We start from the raw sequence: 16,134 nt of genomic DNA, 5'->3' as shown, positions 1-16,134 counted from the left end.
GCTTTTCCTGCTATGACATGCCAAAATGAAAAAGGTCTATTACACCACTATTTTTATTGGCATATGCGTTTCGCTGTCATCACGTATATCTCCACTCAACTTCAACCTGAAAAGAAGCCGAATCAACCAGAATAAGTGGAAACACCTGTGTGGGTGTGCAGGGCATTTAAAGTAGCATACTAGCATCATACTATAACAGAATACAACTAGTGCTGAATACTGGGAATTGACACCCTGCTATTTTGCAGTAAATGCCAAAATCTTCTCTCTCATCCAAGGAAAAAACGTCTACAGGATCCCTCAATTTTTAGCATCCATGTGTTTACATACTGAAGACTATTATATGTACTGAAACAAAAAAGCACTCGCCAAATCCAACCTTGAAATGCTGTTATTTTGGTAATATTACTTTTCATGCTTATTGGCTGCTTACAGATCAGCTGTGTCTCAAAATAATTATGAGGGAAACAGACTGCAAAATCTGTAAATGAAAGCAATGCAGGGGCGTCAATAAGTGGCTTTATGAGACACACAGGACTCCCAAGAGCACAACATGCCAAAATAGCTGCATGCTTGAGTTTGAGTGCCAAATAGCAATATTTGTCAGGCATAAAACAGCTCTTGATGATAGGCAGCTTGATATGTCAGTTTGAACAGAATCAAGAGGTCAAATCACCTGGACCACAAATGCACATGCCAAACATTTAAAATAAAACAACGCAGTTGCTTATTATGTCAAGGGGGTTGTCTCAAAATAATGACAACATTTCCCACCCAAACACTGATAAACTCCGAAAATTAGTGGTCACAATTTGAAACTAACCAACATGTATTGTACACAGTACGCTGGACTGTCAAAAACATGAATTGCACTTTTAACAATCTCTCTCACCAGTTTTGGATTAGCACAGAGAAGACTGGTACAATATCCCTTTACCTTAACAGAAAACAATGTGTTCCCTTAAGTCGGATTTCCTTGGACTTATGACCTGGTCAACTGTTATATCATCTCCAAGCCTTACCAATCCACACACAAACATAAACACAAAATCTCTCTTCAGCTGAATCATTTTCTTGTAAAATGATTAAATAATTTTCTTGTGAAAAGAATCATAGTGTATACAACAATGGCACTTGGACAGCAGGTTACATAAGCAAATTAACATCTGCTTAGCGTCATGAGCTCTATGATGATCCACATATTTGGCTCCTCTGGACATCTTGTGACTTTCTTTTTCCCTAAAGTGGGCGTTGAGTTGAGCCTCAGCTGTGGTGGCCTCTTACTAGCATTGGCTGTCTGTTCATGCATTTTCCGGTAAAATTACTTCAGTCAACTGAGATGAACCATTTTCTCTCTCTCTTTTCAGCAAGTCATCAAATGTCAGAAGTCGTTACGAATAGGCTGCCTACACACAACGAGCAAATAAAAAGTGGGAGATGGAAAAGCTCACATCAAGTAGACGCTGTCTTTATGCATTAGAGCCACGGTTAAAAACTGAAGAAGTCAATGTGTTCCCTATTTTATCATTTCAGTGAATCACATCTATACCTAAAAGAAAAAAACAAACTTATAGTAAACTGAATACAGTAAGCAAACGTTACAAATACTATATGAAAATAGGGGGCCACTCCTGACATGACCCCGTGGGCCCACCACCCGCAGGGATAGGCATTGGGGTCGGGTGCATTGCCAGCAAGGTGGCAGGGAAAGGCGAGGACCTAAGCGTTCTGACCCCTGACATCACAGACAGTTTCTAGGGATGTTGAACATCACCTCTCTGGTAGGGAAGGAACTAGAGATGGTACAGGACACTCTCCTTTTCCCGAGTTGCAGGGGGTGAGAGGCGTCGGGTGGGGATACTCACGAGCCCCAGGCTGAAGGCCACTGCATTCTCCCCAGAGAACAAGAGGGTCACCTCTATGTAACTACAAGTTGCTGAGTGGAAGGCTCTCAGCAGTTCGGCGTATCTGGCCCTTTGGAGTCTCTAGGTGGGGTCCTGGAAAGGATACCGCCTAGGGACTCTAGTTCTGCTGGGGGACTTCACATGGGCAACAATGGAGAAACCTTAAGGGGGGTGATTGGGAGAAATGGCCTTCCCAATCTAAACCTGAGTGGTGCTTTGTTATTGGACTTCTGTGCTAGTCATGGATTGGTCATAACAAATGCCACGTTCGAGTATAGAGTGTGTACCAGAGTACCTTAGGCCAAAGATCGATGATGAACTTTGTGGTCGAATTCAGATTTGCGGCCGTATGTCTTGGACACTGAATAGAGGAACAGAGCTATCAACTGATCACCACCTGCTGGTTAGATTAGATGGCGGGGGAGGGCTGCAAGACAGACCTGGTAAACCCAAATGTGTAGAGAGGGTGAAATGAACTGGGAATGTCTGACTAAGACCTCTGCAAGGTCTTTAACTCCCACCTCCGGAAAAATCTCTCATGCATCCAGGCAGAAGTTGGGATGTGAAATCCGAGTGGGCCATGTTCAAAGCCTCTACGGAGGTGGCTGCTAGAAGTTGTGGTCAGAAGTTCGTCAGTATCTGTCGTGATGGCAACCTAAGGAGGCTGTCAAGCTGAAGGAGGATGTCCTGGTCATGGAACAGTAGACCAGCTCTTTACACTTTCAGGTTTATTGGGGGTCATGGGAGTTTACTCATCCATTCTACATGTGTTTTGTGACTTGGAGAAAACTGTATCTCCCAGGGAGTCCTGTGGGAGAATGGGGTACCCGGCCGTTGCTATGAGCCATCTGGTCCTTATATAACTGGAGTGTTGGGCTCTTCTAGGGTTGTCATCGATTCTGTTTGTGATTTTCATGGCTAGGATCACAAGGCGCAGCCAGGGGGAGAAGAGTGTCCAGTTTGGGGACCTCAGAATTGCCTCTTAGCTCTTTTCATATGACATGGTTCTGTTGGCATCTGTTGGAGCGAGTTGCTGTGCCAAGCGAAGGAGTTCAAGTATCTCAGGCTCTTGTTCATAAGTGAGGGTTAAATGGAGCATGCATGAGATCGACATGCGGATTGGTATGGCGTCAACAGTAATGTGTACTGGACCGTTATGGCAAAGAGGGAGCTGACACGGAAGGTAAAGCTTTTTGATTTACCAATCGATCTACGTTCCAATCCTCATGAGATGACAAGAGCCTGGATGGAGTACCCTCCTGATGTTGTAGAGAATCAGGAGTGCGTTGCCGCACCAATGTTGGGAGCGAAACACATGGTCATCCAGTGTCATACCCAGGTTCCTTGCAGTACGAGCTAGAGACATTGAGTTCTCAATGGTAATGGAGAGGTCATGGCCGGAACGTGCTGTCCCTGGAAGGAAGACGAGATCAGTCTTGAGGTTGAGCTTCAGGTGGTGTGCAAACATCCACTGAGATATCGCAGCAAGAGATTCATGCTGCCACCTGGGTTTCAGACTGCGGAAAAGACCCTCACTAAAAAATTAGTGAGGGTCATCTGCAAAGGTGTGGTAGGAATGTGAGTGAATAATAGAGCCAAGTGACTTGGTTTGAAGAGAGAAGAGGAGGGGACCTAGAACAGAACCCTGAGGGACCCCAGTAGTGAGGCTACAAGGATCAGACACAGATTCTCTCCAAGTTACCCTGTAGGTTGCCCGATATCAGACAGAATTGTCAACTTGTTGCACTCTATTTCCATCTGCAGTCTGACATTGCCTCCACTCTAACACATTTCCTAGGGGGAGGGGAATTTCCTTAACCAATCACTAGGGATCAACGTATCTGCCTGACTCCTGACAACAGTTTAATAATGATGTTAGTTCTGCCCATGGTACTGATTGGCTAATCATTAGTCCCCCTGCAATGCTCATTTGATTGAACGCTTTTCAATGAGAAAATGCTGTTTCATGTCATGATGCCAGACCAGAGGCAGTCAACTTGGTGGAGTGGGCGGATTCAAAAGTCTGGACCCAGACAAGCCTGTAAGTGCAGTACTTGCATCGCATCGTTCCCCAGAAGACTGGAACACTGATTTGAATGAATTGTTGCAGTCCTCCTGAACTCACAAACAGATATTACTACTGACATACCATTCTCCCAGGGCCTCTAAGCAACGCATTCTGCCCAGGATGAGCTCTGGATCCTCTTTGTTCATGTCAATCTTCTTGTCGTATGCTACCAGGGCATCCTCCCACTCATGTAGCTTCTCATACCAGGTGGCTTGGATTTCCTAATAGAAAAAAAAAGACAAACACACGCAAGAAAAATGAAACTGGAACCATGTAACTATAAGAATCCACACAATCTAAACTACTTCTCTGCGAAAATGTGTTTGTTATCTTGACTGTTTGACAATTTAACAAATAGTTTATTCATGTAGAGTTTGGAACTACTCTCCTTGTCCATTTACAATAAGGCAAAGACTTCCACATCAAACTTTCATTTTAATATTGCGTGGCTGATTGGAGATTCCCCAATGAACCAATCAATCCCGGACCTAAGCGTTGATTTCTTGTAAAAATGACTTCCAGGCATTCATTTCTTTTGGTAAACATCAACCAATGATTAAGTACATAGACCTCTTTCAACCTTGGCTTTACTGATAATTCCTGACTAGTATACTAAACAGGGAAACCTTACATCCTCCCACAGTAAAGCTTTCCAAATAGTCACCTCATAAAGAAGGTTCCTGGAAGTGCACAGTGAAACTGTTCTTACTTAGTCTGCAATCTACTTTACCATGCTTTTGCAGAGAAAAATAAATGCAGTTCACAAAGGCAGAAGGAAATACCTTTTCCATAGGAGTGCTGATGGTTGGGAAAACACATTTGACTTGACTTTGGGCTAAAAATAATCACTTCATAAAATCAACTGAATTCATTCTATTAGAAAATACTATGTTGTTTAGCAGTTTAACAATAACCCATCACTGGCCGCACACATAAATTATATCATCAACACCAGCTAAGCTCTTGAATTCGGGTTGTGTGGCAACCATTGCATATTAGTAAATGCTTGGTAATAGATTGTTGATTTTTTTCACTGGCCACAAAAGGTTATAATCTCTCATTTACACCAGAGTTATATTTTGAGTCCGTCGCTGCATTCTGTGTTCAATTTCCCATAAGATGATCTCCATGGCTGTTATTAGTATTAGTATTGTTTCCAGGTACTAAAAAAGTAAAAATACACTCACGATGTTCATTGTAATGATGTAATACCAAATACCCAAATGCAAAAGAATGGCTATTTTACATGTTTTTAATAATTACTAGAATAAGCTATATCAGGTTTTGGCTAAACACCTAATACTTCTTAATAGGACACGTTAATTATTGGCTTTGGTATACTGGTGTAGTCTGTTATATTATTAAGTAGTGCCCTGTCCGGTACATCCATACAAGAAGCAAACAAAAACAGTTACTAAATGATGCAATGCTGGGAACAGGGAGGGAGACAGAGCAAGAAAAGCTATTTTCCTCTTATGTAATTGATGTGGAAAATCTGTGTAATGGTGTCCAATGCATGTCCACTGTTTGACAGTTATTTCATATCTGGACCAGGTCCATCTACAGAGAACATGAAACACGGTGGAGTTTCAGTAATATTAGGGAGGAGTACATGAACATAAAAATATAGCTCAATAATTATTGACAGAAAATACAAAAGATTTAGAGTTCAATGCCAATATAACTAATACAGACAGTCAAGCATTAGCTCAATATAAATACCAAAACATTCTGTGGCTTTCAACTTGGCCCATCAAAATCCACATAGGGAGTTAAAGTAAAATATTTATTTAGCTATTTAGGGACCTTAAATACCACTTGCCATTAAGTAATAATAACTGTTTGTATTTTTTGGTATGAAACATTACATCTTTTTACCACTGGAAAAAACTGCAAAGTAGTCACAAGTACTTTTTGAAAAATACACAGCAGAGACACATAAAAGGTGTGCAAATATGTAAGAAAATCCAAACATCCTGTCAATTGGAAGAAAAAGTCCATAATTCTGCTCCTTGCCCTTGACTACTGATCAGCGTAGCAGATGGTTTTTCCATGTGCTGAACATTAGGAACAGGGTGTTCTGGGGGTATGTGTCTCAAATGACCCTCATCCCCTTGTTAAACTGTGTGTGGGGAAAGGATACCCTGGTAAGAAATGTAAGCGGACAAGAGACAACATATAATACAGCCCACTAAGAATTTTTGACCAAAAATCCATCTAGAAATGCAAAGGTCTGAGTTGGTGTGGGCTGTTGGGTACTATTGACAAAATGAAATACAAACCAGACCGCACTGTTTAAAAGTCCTTATCAGATGCAAATTTGCACTGCAATGTAGTTTATACTTGTATGAGACAGGATTTTACAACTCTAGAAAGATCATTGGAGAAATAATTTTCTCCTGTGTCCTGCAGAATTCACTGCACAATGTTTCACATCTATACAACAAGGTATTCTACCTGCAATGTGTGCTTGCATGTATTTGATTTACCCACGTAATGTGTTCCCAGATGATGCGGGACTGAGCTGTGGCAAAAGTTGAGTCAGTTTAAACATTTTTGATGAAAAGAGCCCTCAGCAGCAGCACTCCTGCTGTGCCAACATAGAGGTAAGACTGAAAGGAAAAAGGAGGCCTAGTTTTTTGTCCAGGTGTCTGTATGAATGCAACCTAGGGTAAGATTTCCTTTTGTGGTTGAAAAATGACACAAGAAAAAAGAAAAGCACTCACCAGTTCACCAAAATGTTTCATGGCGTACTCCAGCACCCCAGATGCAGCTTCTGGCTGCTGCAGTTTATTGTTGATGCTGTTAAGATATGACAAAAACAAATAAAAGCTGTTAGACCAAATTGAACACAAAACTTGGAAAGCTAGACTTTCCCTTTTTCTCCCCAACTTATACCGTAATTCCCTTCAACTGAAGTCTGTGTAGCTGCTAACTCCATGGTTGACCTGGGGAGGGTGTAGACACCAGGCACTTCACCAGCCAGCACCAGGAGGTTTAGGCTTTCCTTCCCAGATCCTACCCCTCTCCATGCAGGCGCCAACCAACCACTAAGAGTCAGTGGTGCAGAGACAAGGTTGTGATCCTTCGTCTGCTTCCCACTCACAAACACTGCTAACTGAGATTATGAGAATGCAAAATTAAGCGCGTGGAACCACGACCTGACATTGACTTCTCCAGTGGTGAGTGAGAATTGTGCCCCTGTGCCATCCGCGTGCAGTAATTTACCCTACAATGAGGCTGTCTTACCATTGCCAACAATAGGTGTAAATGCACCTATTGACATTTGTCATGCTTGTTTGACAAATGATGCGTTATCTGTCAAGACACCACAATTCATGTTTGTACACCCTCGACACACTCGCACCGCCACCACATCTGGAAACACTCATATGAACCGCAAGTCTATTATATTTCCTCAACTGCAAAACCTGTGTGCAGCCACGGCCAATACATCTGTAAAATGTAGCGTTTGAAGAGTGCTGGTATGCAGTGGAGTTCCTGAGGACAGCAGGCGAAAGTTGATGAAGGATACTTGAGCATATATGTCAGAAACCTGGTTTGCCACAGGTTAAAGGCCAAAAACTGTGATGAAATGGCACAGCAAGTGGTCATGCCAAAGCTTAGGGAGCTGCTGGTGCAGACTTGCATGATGACAGGTAAAATAACAAAAAAAATCTCAACAGGAGCTATCTTGTACACTGTTGGAAACAAAGGACACTTTCAAAACACACTCGCTTACTTCAGGGACCAAATGCTCTGAGTTGTTAATCGTGTGCCAATATGCGTCCCAAGAAAGGCTTAATGCAACTGAGGATGCATCGATCCCTGTTACGCTTTGGCTACATTGACCACCAGCAGCGCACATGCGAAGTAGGGATGTGTGAGTCACAGGAAAAACAAGATGGTGAACTTTCGTTTTGGGATTGTGTCTTCAGTTTTTGGAACCAGTACAGCGCTGTGAAACTTCTGGCTAGATATTAACTTAGTTAGCCTGCAGACTACAGTAGGCTATGTAAGGGATAAAGTTACTAAGCAACCGCCAGCTGGTACTGGCAAAATAAATGCAGATAGGGCGATCATGACCCCAAAGTGAAAGCCCTGTTTGATACAAAGTAGCGGATCTACAGTAGGGCTACTTATAAATATTAATTTTGCTTAAAAATATAAATACAAGACTGACCTATTTTCACCTCCTTGGCGCATACGCACCACTTAGTGGTTAGAGTTGCAGCAGCCGCTCCGCATGCGTTACGTGTTTAATGTAGCCTTTATTCTCTCCTGACACTGATTCCATTACCCAAATTCAGAGTATTGATTGACTGACTGAGCCATTTTTAAAAAGTGAGAGAACATTGTATGTGTATACTACAGGGAATGAATATGCATCCATCCATCCACCTATCCATCAGCTATACCTGCTTATCCTTTCAAAGGTTGCAGGGGTGCTGAAGTGCTGAAGCCTTCTTAAAAGGAAACAGGATCTAACAGGACCTTCAGAATTGATATACAAATTCTAAGATCCATCACAAACTAAACCAAACAGTGAAGCAAGATATCCTTCATGTGTTTTGATTTTGCGTGACAATGAATACTGTCCCTCGACGCACTCCAACATTTGAAGTGGTTTTTCAAAAGATGCTGGTGTAAACAGATGATGGAGGGTGCAAGACTTAGGGACCTGAAGGAAATCAAACTAGACAGAATGCGATTGCATAACATGAAAAAGTGAGCTCATTTTAGTAAATAAGCATTTGTCTGTGACTCTCTTGGGGCTTGATGGAGGGCCATGCACTGTTTCAGTAAGCAATTAAATAACTATCCCACAGTCTTCACAACTACCATCCAATACTCCGACTAACAATGACGATATCACACGGATATGTTGTATATACTCGGTAAATTAAATTGGACCTATAATTTACTACTTGTTGTCAAATAATCAACTTACAAGCACCAAATGAACAAAGAGCTGCAAGGCCTCAATGTCTCACCGCAGACAAGCTGCAGAGGTATGCTAAAGCTGCCCAGATGTGGTTTCATCTGAGGAGACAAATCAGAATAAGGGCTTTCTCTCCTGCAGACCCTGGAGATTTCATTGTCCCTCAGCTGAAGCCATCTGGCTGCCAGCTCCAAGCGCGCACAGTCTAAACACATCCAGATGACAAGTCTCACGTTCTCCCGAAGTAAAAACTCCATCAAACTATTAGCAAGCAGAAAACTTCTTGAAACCACTGTCAAGCCTCTCTCTTGTGCAGGGCCACAAGTCTCACTTCCTAACTGGAACCTTTCTCTGATTTGCTTCTATGAGACATGGACAAGTCACTGAAGAGAGCTTGAGCTTAAGTTCTATCAACCGTAAAACCATCATGATTTATTACATCTTGCCGTGAAATTTAGGCAATGTGCTGTGTATCCTGAATCAGATTTCTTTGAGCTTTAATTGTAAATCCTGAATGAGGTTAACATGCGGTTCTTTTCCACAGAAGTTCAGATGGGAAGGTCCTTGATACCACTTTTCAAATGCACAAGGCCAGTCTGTAACCTATATAATGTAAACAAACCAGCCTGAGAGTGAATTAAGTAACATATTTTACAGGAAAAATGCAAACTCTACACCTACATTTGGCAATATTCTTGGCTAAATACAGAACGAACAGTTTTGTCTTTCAGGTTACTTCATGACTGGGAATTTTTATTGCCCCTTCTATTACAAAAACAGACCACTGCACCATTGCTATTCAAATATGTCTGACCTGACGGGAAAGAAAAACAATCACCTTAAAAAGACTCATACCTTGTATTTGGCCTTTAACTATCAAAATATTGGCAGTGCCATATATTTATGAAATATTTTAAATCAGAAATGTTGATTGAGTTTTTAAGCTGGGGCCTAGGTAGAGGCAAGCTGTTACATTTTCAACACATAAAAAGAAACAAATCACTGCCTGTTCACGTGTCACAAGAGTGTAACACAAATGATTTATCACACTGCAAATTCTAAACTACCATGTATAATATTAGATTTAGATTAATAAAATACATTTACCTTGAGTGAGAAAGCGCTAAGAGGGAGTAGAAATTTATATTTTCTTTTAAAATGTTAAACTGCAGAAAGAAAATCCAATCCACACTAATAAAATAATCCACAAACCCCATCTCAGCTATTCTAAAGTGGCTTGAGAGGAGAGAGCATGATCTCTGAGGAAATTGCAGATATTTCCCCCCACAAAGGGTAAGATGTATGTAAATCTCACAAAGTGGAAAAATCGGGCCTCACTACTGGAGCTAATCTAATCTAATTAGGAAGATACCTACTTGATTCTTACTGATTTTTGGGCCCTTTGTTTGCCAAGTGCTGACGCCATTCCTTAATGTGGAACATAATAACAAAATGGGAATGGCTATCTAAACACTATTCAAGGAAAGGCTGGATCAAGGTCTATTGAATGGATTCACTGTGGTTTTTGTTTTACTTCTAATGCTGTAAACATATTTTTAAGTTTGGATATTTCTTAAAAACATCTTATAGAATATTGGCAAAGGTTATCTATAGGCCTACAACGGAAGTTCATTGATTCATCACTCAGGTGATGGTGTACCGACGCCTCTCCTGCAGGTCTCTCAGTTAGGTGCGAGTCAAGGAACGCACAAAAAAACATGTACTAGAGTTTAACCATACGTGGAGGTTAAATATGACAAAGTTGAAATAGCCATGAAGGAAGCTTGGAGTTGAAGCTGATCCACTAGTGGAGTTGGGTACGGAGCAAAACAGCAACTGCTTAGCTGGTCCTTTACAGTAGCAGATCTTTCATACCACTGAGCCTTACATTTGCTCCGCTACAGTAAAAGTGGAAAAGTGACACTAGCTGCCTGACACTTCTCTGGCCTTTGTGCCTAAAGAGCTGTTCATTTGTGGGGAAGCCAAAATGCAATCAACAATATTTCCAAGCAGAATGAACCCAACTATCTAGCACCTTGGGGGAGTTCTTTCCATTACACCGACCTTGTCCTAGAAGACTACAGATGAGAAACGGGTGGAGTTAAAACACTCACTACACTGCTTCAACCCACCATTGCCTCTGAAACTAACGTTTCCCAAGACAACAGGGCATGAGAAGGCAATTTTGAGTAATTCAAAGGAAATAAACATTCCAACCAAGATGACCTCATGCTTACGAGAAGATATGTCAAGCAGTAGGACTGCATAGAGTCTGTGATGGAGCCCCCCTCAAACAACACAACAATTATTGTATTCTGCCTAACAGGTGGCACATTGTGAAAAGTAAATCCTCAAAAACCTAAACACATAAAAACAGTAGGTATAAAGAAAGGGAAAAAACTGAAACACTTTAATCCTGCAAATGGCAAATCCCAAAATGGCAAAGATTTGAGTAATTGCTGCTTTCTTTGAGGTGGAGACATCTTCTTAGAATTCAAGAACGCAAACTTCTGTAAAATGTTTAAGCAACACTGCTTATGAAGTGATGGAACTAAAGCAACACCTGCAATGTTTAACTGATTAGGCCTTACATTAAATAACAGCAGCTCGTGAAAGCACTGACAGATTGATGGTCTTCCAAAAAAAATTAAAAATATTCAGGTGGCCCTAGTACCCATTTTTCTTTTTCCTAAAACTCTTCTTTTGAAGGGTCAAATTATCCTCTTTTGTTTATTGTATCACAGTGACCAATGTAGCATGGACTAGCTTTGTTTTCCTTCTCTGTCCAGAAAAAGTTGTACTGAAACAACCATTCAAGCATCAGTCATGGGCAATTAGAAAATGATTGACATTAATGGCCCAAAAACATTCCTATTTTGTCAGCTGGATATTTTTTTCAGCAGCATGACTGAGCTTTGAAAGAAAATTATACTGTACTACTGACTGTCGACATGTGAATCAGGAGATGAATGGCAAGGCAAGGTGGGTTTATTTGTATAACCCCTTACAAACAGAGACAAACAACAATGCTTTACATAAGGCATCAAAATGTAAGAAAAAAAATGTAATAATAAAAATTAAATAAATGAAATGAAGTAGAAAGAGACAAAAGCTTATTCAAATATCCAGCCAGCGTACACATGTTTGTACAAATGAGCTATCTAAATAATATGCCTGCTTGCTTTAAGAGTCTAAAAGTGAATAGACATGACTTTAAAAGCCAAACAACGGAATTATCTCAAACCGTTTGAAGGCCAGAGACACAATACTTTGATAAATGTTGTGACAAAACTGACGCTCTCTCCTTCATTCAGATAATATTTTAACAAACAATACCATATCTGAACAGTGTCAGTCAACACCATTTAAAATGACCCAGATCTTGAACTTGTAATACGTGACGACAATATAAATCTTTAAGCCTGGCATGTGCACATCTTCTATGGAGATAATGAGCGACATGTTGTCATTATCGAATACAGATCTTGGCCTCTTAAGATACAGCAGCATCACATGCATCACTGCATGAGATAAGCATGGAGGCATAGGAAGTGGTTACCTCAGTCACCCACTCCCTTCCATATTGTCCTGGGATGTTTGCGGCTAAAGGAGGGTTGAACTCATCTCTGACACCATCTCACTAGCCCTTTGTCTCTCATTTCTCTAAAAACATGAAGACAAAAAGGTAGTTGTTTCGTCACACAGCAGATGCCGCAGCATGGGGAAACACTTAGTATCCCTTGACTTGACAATTTCTACGAAATGACCAAAATCAGCTCTCTCAGTGAAGCTTATCATAAAGCTTAGTACTTTGGAATGTGGCATTGTGAAAAGGGCTATTGCAAATAATGTCAAATGAACAAAATGGCCCCTGTTGAAATGGGATACATAAAGAAAACAGGGTCCATTCTCCATTGCATAATTCTACACAACATGTTTCTGTTTTTCTTTTTCCTCAAGTAAGTTGGGCGTGTTAGGGGGCCATTGAGACATCAGCCGGAGAAACCATTCAACCCATGTTTACACCGCAGTATCACCACATTGGGACAACACTGCAGAATGTGTCTCCTGGGTTCCTCACCTTCAGGTCAAGAGGCCAACAGAACAAAGCGTCTCCGGTGGCCCAAGAAAAAAAATCCTGACCGTTACCCCATTGGAATGCTGCTGTTGCTATGTGGACAAAGAGATCTGTATACAATGCTTTTGGAAAGACTTGAGTTTCTGCGGGCTACATTTTGACTACGTTTTCAGCAAAATTATCCATTAAATATTTCCAATGAAAGATGCCAGTTCTTTGATTCATTTATTTTGCTTTGTTCAACTTAAATTGACTCATGCTATACTTGATTTTTTTCCCTAAACAACGGAAACAAACACTGGATGCAGTTGTCTCATTTAAACAAAAGGATTACCCCTGAGTCACAAAGCAGCAAAACGCCAGCTATTGCTTAAAGAGACAAAAGGATTTCTATTCATGGTATCTTTTATACTTATATTGGTTAAACGCTGTATTCAAATTCATTGAGTAATTCATTCTAAATGTATGGAGATAGATACAGAAGTAGTTAAAGCCAATACAGCTTTATGACAAAGTGACAGTTTTTGAATTTTTGCACTGACTTTATGATAAGGCCCACTTAAATGCCTGAACTCTCATTAAGCTAAAAACACTTAATGATTGGCAAAAAGCAATGGAATCCCTAAATGTTGACACAAGTGGTTTTTGTTTTATGTCCCGTGACACAACTGTTTTTACATCCCAGTGTCACGAATGTCTCTCTGAAGCTGTGCCACATGGCCAACTGTGCTTACACAACGAAGGGGGAACTATTATTAAGGGATAGTGGCTAATCCCCCGTCTTCCCCTCAGTACCGTTTGTCCCAGCTACTGGTTTGTAGAGTGGTGAGCAGACGGCCCGCATCCGCTGTACAACAACAGAGGCCACCTGGTAGTCATCACCAGCTTCAGCCACCAGACCACTTGATGGTCTGCCAAGGCATGAAGTCTGCCACTCTCAGAACTGGAGGATGCCCCGGTGCATAATGTTATTTTATTTTGGAAAATATGGAAGAGTTTATTTTACCCCTATACGTGACCAGGTTTAACTGAGTTGCATGATTATTATCCATTGTATTATGTTGATATGTACGTCCACGGTAACTCGCTGCTTGTCTTGGGTGTCTAAAATTAAGGTAAAATCTTTACAAAAGCTTAGAGGCATCGTCCGACATGTCATTTCTATTCCTGTCTATTTTCAAACTTTTCTAACAATTAAGCTAGACTGTGAGTAAATAACTGCAGAGCTGTGGACCACAAGTATCTATTTTATAATGTGAAATAAATCCAGCAAACCTGGTTGTTTTCTTACATTAAAAAACAAAATGGTACTTAAGTTGTCTTCTACTTCAGTTCAAACTACATAATAGTCAGTAAGTGAATCCATTGCGTCCTTTGCAATTTGCTTTGCAATACTGGCTTGTACTTAGGATTGATATGGTAAATGGGCTGTGCAGTAAATAATGAGCAGTGATGTAGGACCTTGTCTTGACAATAGAAAATCGCTGTCCTACAGTCAATATCAACACTACTTTACATATCTATTGGCTCATTTAGATGCCAAAGGTCTGTGTTATATTATTTCAACTTCAAAGAACAATCAAAACCATATTGCTTTTATGATAATCCAAGATGAAAAAAGGGAAATGTTACCTTTAGCTCTGATATGTCATGTTAATCTAATAACATATATATATTAATGAATCTTGTGTAAGCACCTCAAGGAAATATAATGCCTTAAAATAAGCCAAACTGATACCAAAATGTGTACAATTCAAACTGAGGATCTTCAGTGTGAACAGGTGGGAGAGGTTACTGTTAATAAAGATTATGTAATTCAAAGTTTTGAGATAGAAGCCCTGGAATCTGCTGGTTCCTGCTTTTACCTCCAGCCTTTCCTGTAATTGAACCCATGAGTGCTCTGCTGACAGCTTGGCCCCAGTGGTCACTGTTTGATTATTAAACGTTTTCCCAGTGTATTTAGGGATACAAAAGCCATCTGTGAGCATATTCTGACTACGAACACTTCGTTTTGTCAGCTTGCACTTATCAAAGATAGATGACTGCTGCAATTAGCACAGCAGGGTGTCAAACTTGTCTTAAAGAGCAAAGGAAAAAATCTGTTCAATGAAATGTGGCTTCCCGAGGAAGTCATATAAAGAAGGGGGCTTTAGTTAAAGTTGAGTGAATACCTCTAACGTTGCTGGAGGAGCCATGCATTCTTCACACAGAGCGTGGTGAGACATGGTTAGAGGGTAAACGGTGTTTAAAGAAGCTGTTTTGAAAGGAAAAACAGCGTGATGCTAAACGTATAAAACAGCATCCAGCTGGACTTTCCTGTACTAGCACTGAATGACAGAGTCCAGGGCCAGAGGAAAGTGATGCCGCTGGGATGCATTGCTGGAGAGTGAGATGTGACTCACAGCAGTTAGGGCAATGAGAAAATCCAGGAAGGCAAATTATCCACATTTTTCCAAAAGAGAGACTGACGCACATCAATGACTAAGATTAAGATTTACAGGGAGGTCAAAAGGCACTACTCACCATCAAACATTACATTATCTAACAGTTAGAAACATCTGCCAACTGTAGAAACAGAAAATGATAAAAATAGAGCACACATTCAGATTCTTTTAAATAAAAAGACCAGTGAGGGGGCTGAAAAATGGGGGAAGGATGAGGAGGATCATGTTTAGCATCTAATCAGTGTTAAGAATTTGTCTGGCAATTAAAACTCTGCAGCATGAACATGAAGACTGCCTATTATGTTTTTGTAAGGACGACAAATGGCTTATTACTCTCATATGCATCAGCTAAAAAAAAAAAAAAAAAATCCAGGAAACTAAAAGCACATGTCAACAATAGCAAAAACACGCAATGAATAAAGGGGAAATTGCAAAGCACATTCAGGGAGCATTTTGCCCAGGAAGAGGAAGAGCTATAAACATCTCAACATTTCACTTTTACACTGTGACACATCAAAGCAACAACAGACCACTTCATAATTATGTAATATTTTGGAAATTGAGGAGTCCGAGTCATACTTTTATATGTGCTCCAAACCGCAGTTCACATGTCACAAAGATGATGCAGAGCAGAACAATCTAAACTGTTTCCTTATTTGTTTGCCTGACCAAGTGAGGAAAAGTGAGGAAAAGTGAGG

The 16,134-nt window shown here is 40.6% G+C and overlaps 1 protein-coding gene across 1 annotated transcript in view; it reads right to left on the bottom strand.

Moving 5' to 3' along the window:
• Window positions 1-16,134, bottom strand: part of mtor (mechanistic target of rapamycin kinase) — an 81,677-nt gene that overhangs the window by 29,262 nt on the left and 36,281 nt on the right. The window contains exons 29-30 of the mRNA XM_070911039.1: window positions 6,699-6,774; window positions 4,054-4,193 (exon numbers count right to left, since the gene is read on the bottom strand). Coding sequence (XP_070767140.1) covers window positions 4,054-4,193; window positions 6,699-6,774 — 216 coding nt within the window. The remainder of the gene's footprint in view (window positions 1-4,053; window positions 4,194-6,698; window positions 6,775-16,134) is intronic.

This window comes from Enoplosus armatus, chromosome 8 (assembly GCF_043641665.1).
Source record: "Enoplosus armatus isolate fEnoArm2 chromosome 8, fEnoArm2.hap1, whole genome shotgun sequence".
NCBI lineage: Eukaryota > Metazoa > Chordata > Actinopteri > Centrarchiformes > Enoplosidae > Enoplosus > Enoplosus armatus.
Note: the sequence above shows the minus strand (reverse complement) of the source record. Positions and strands in the feature narration are given on the sequence as shown.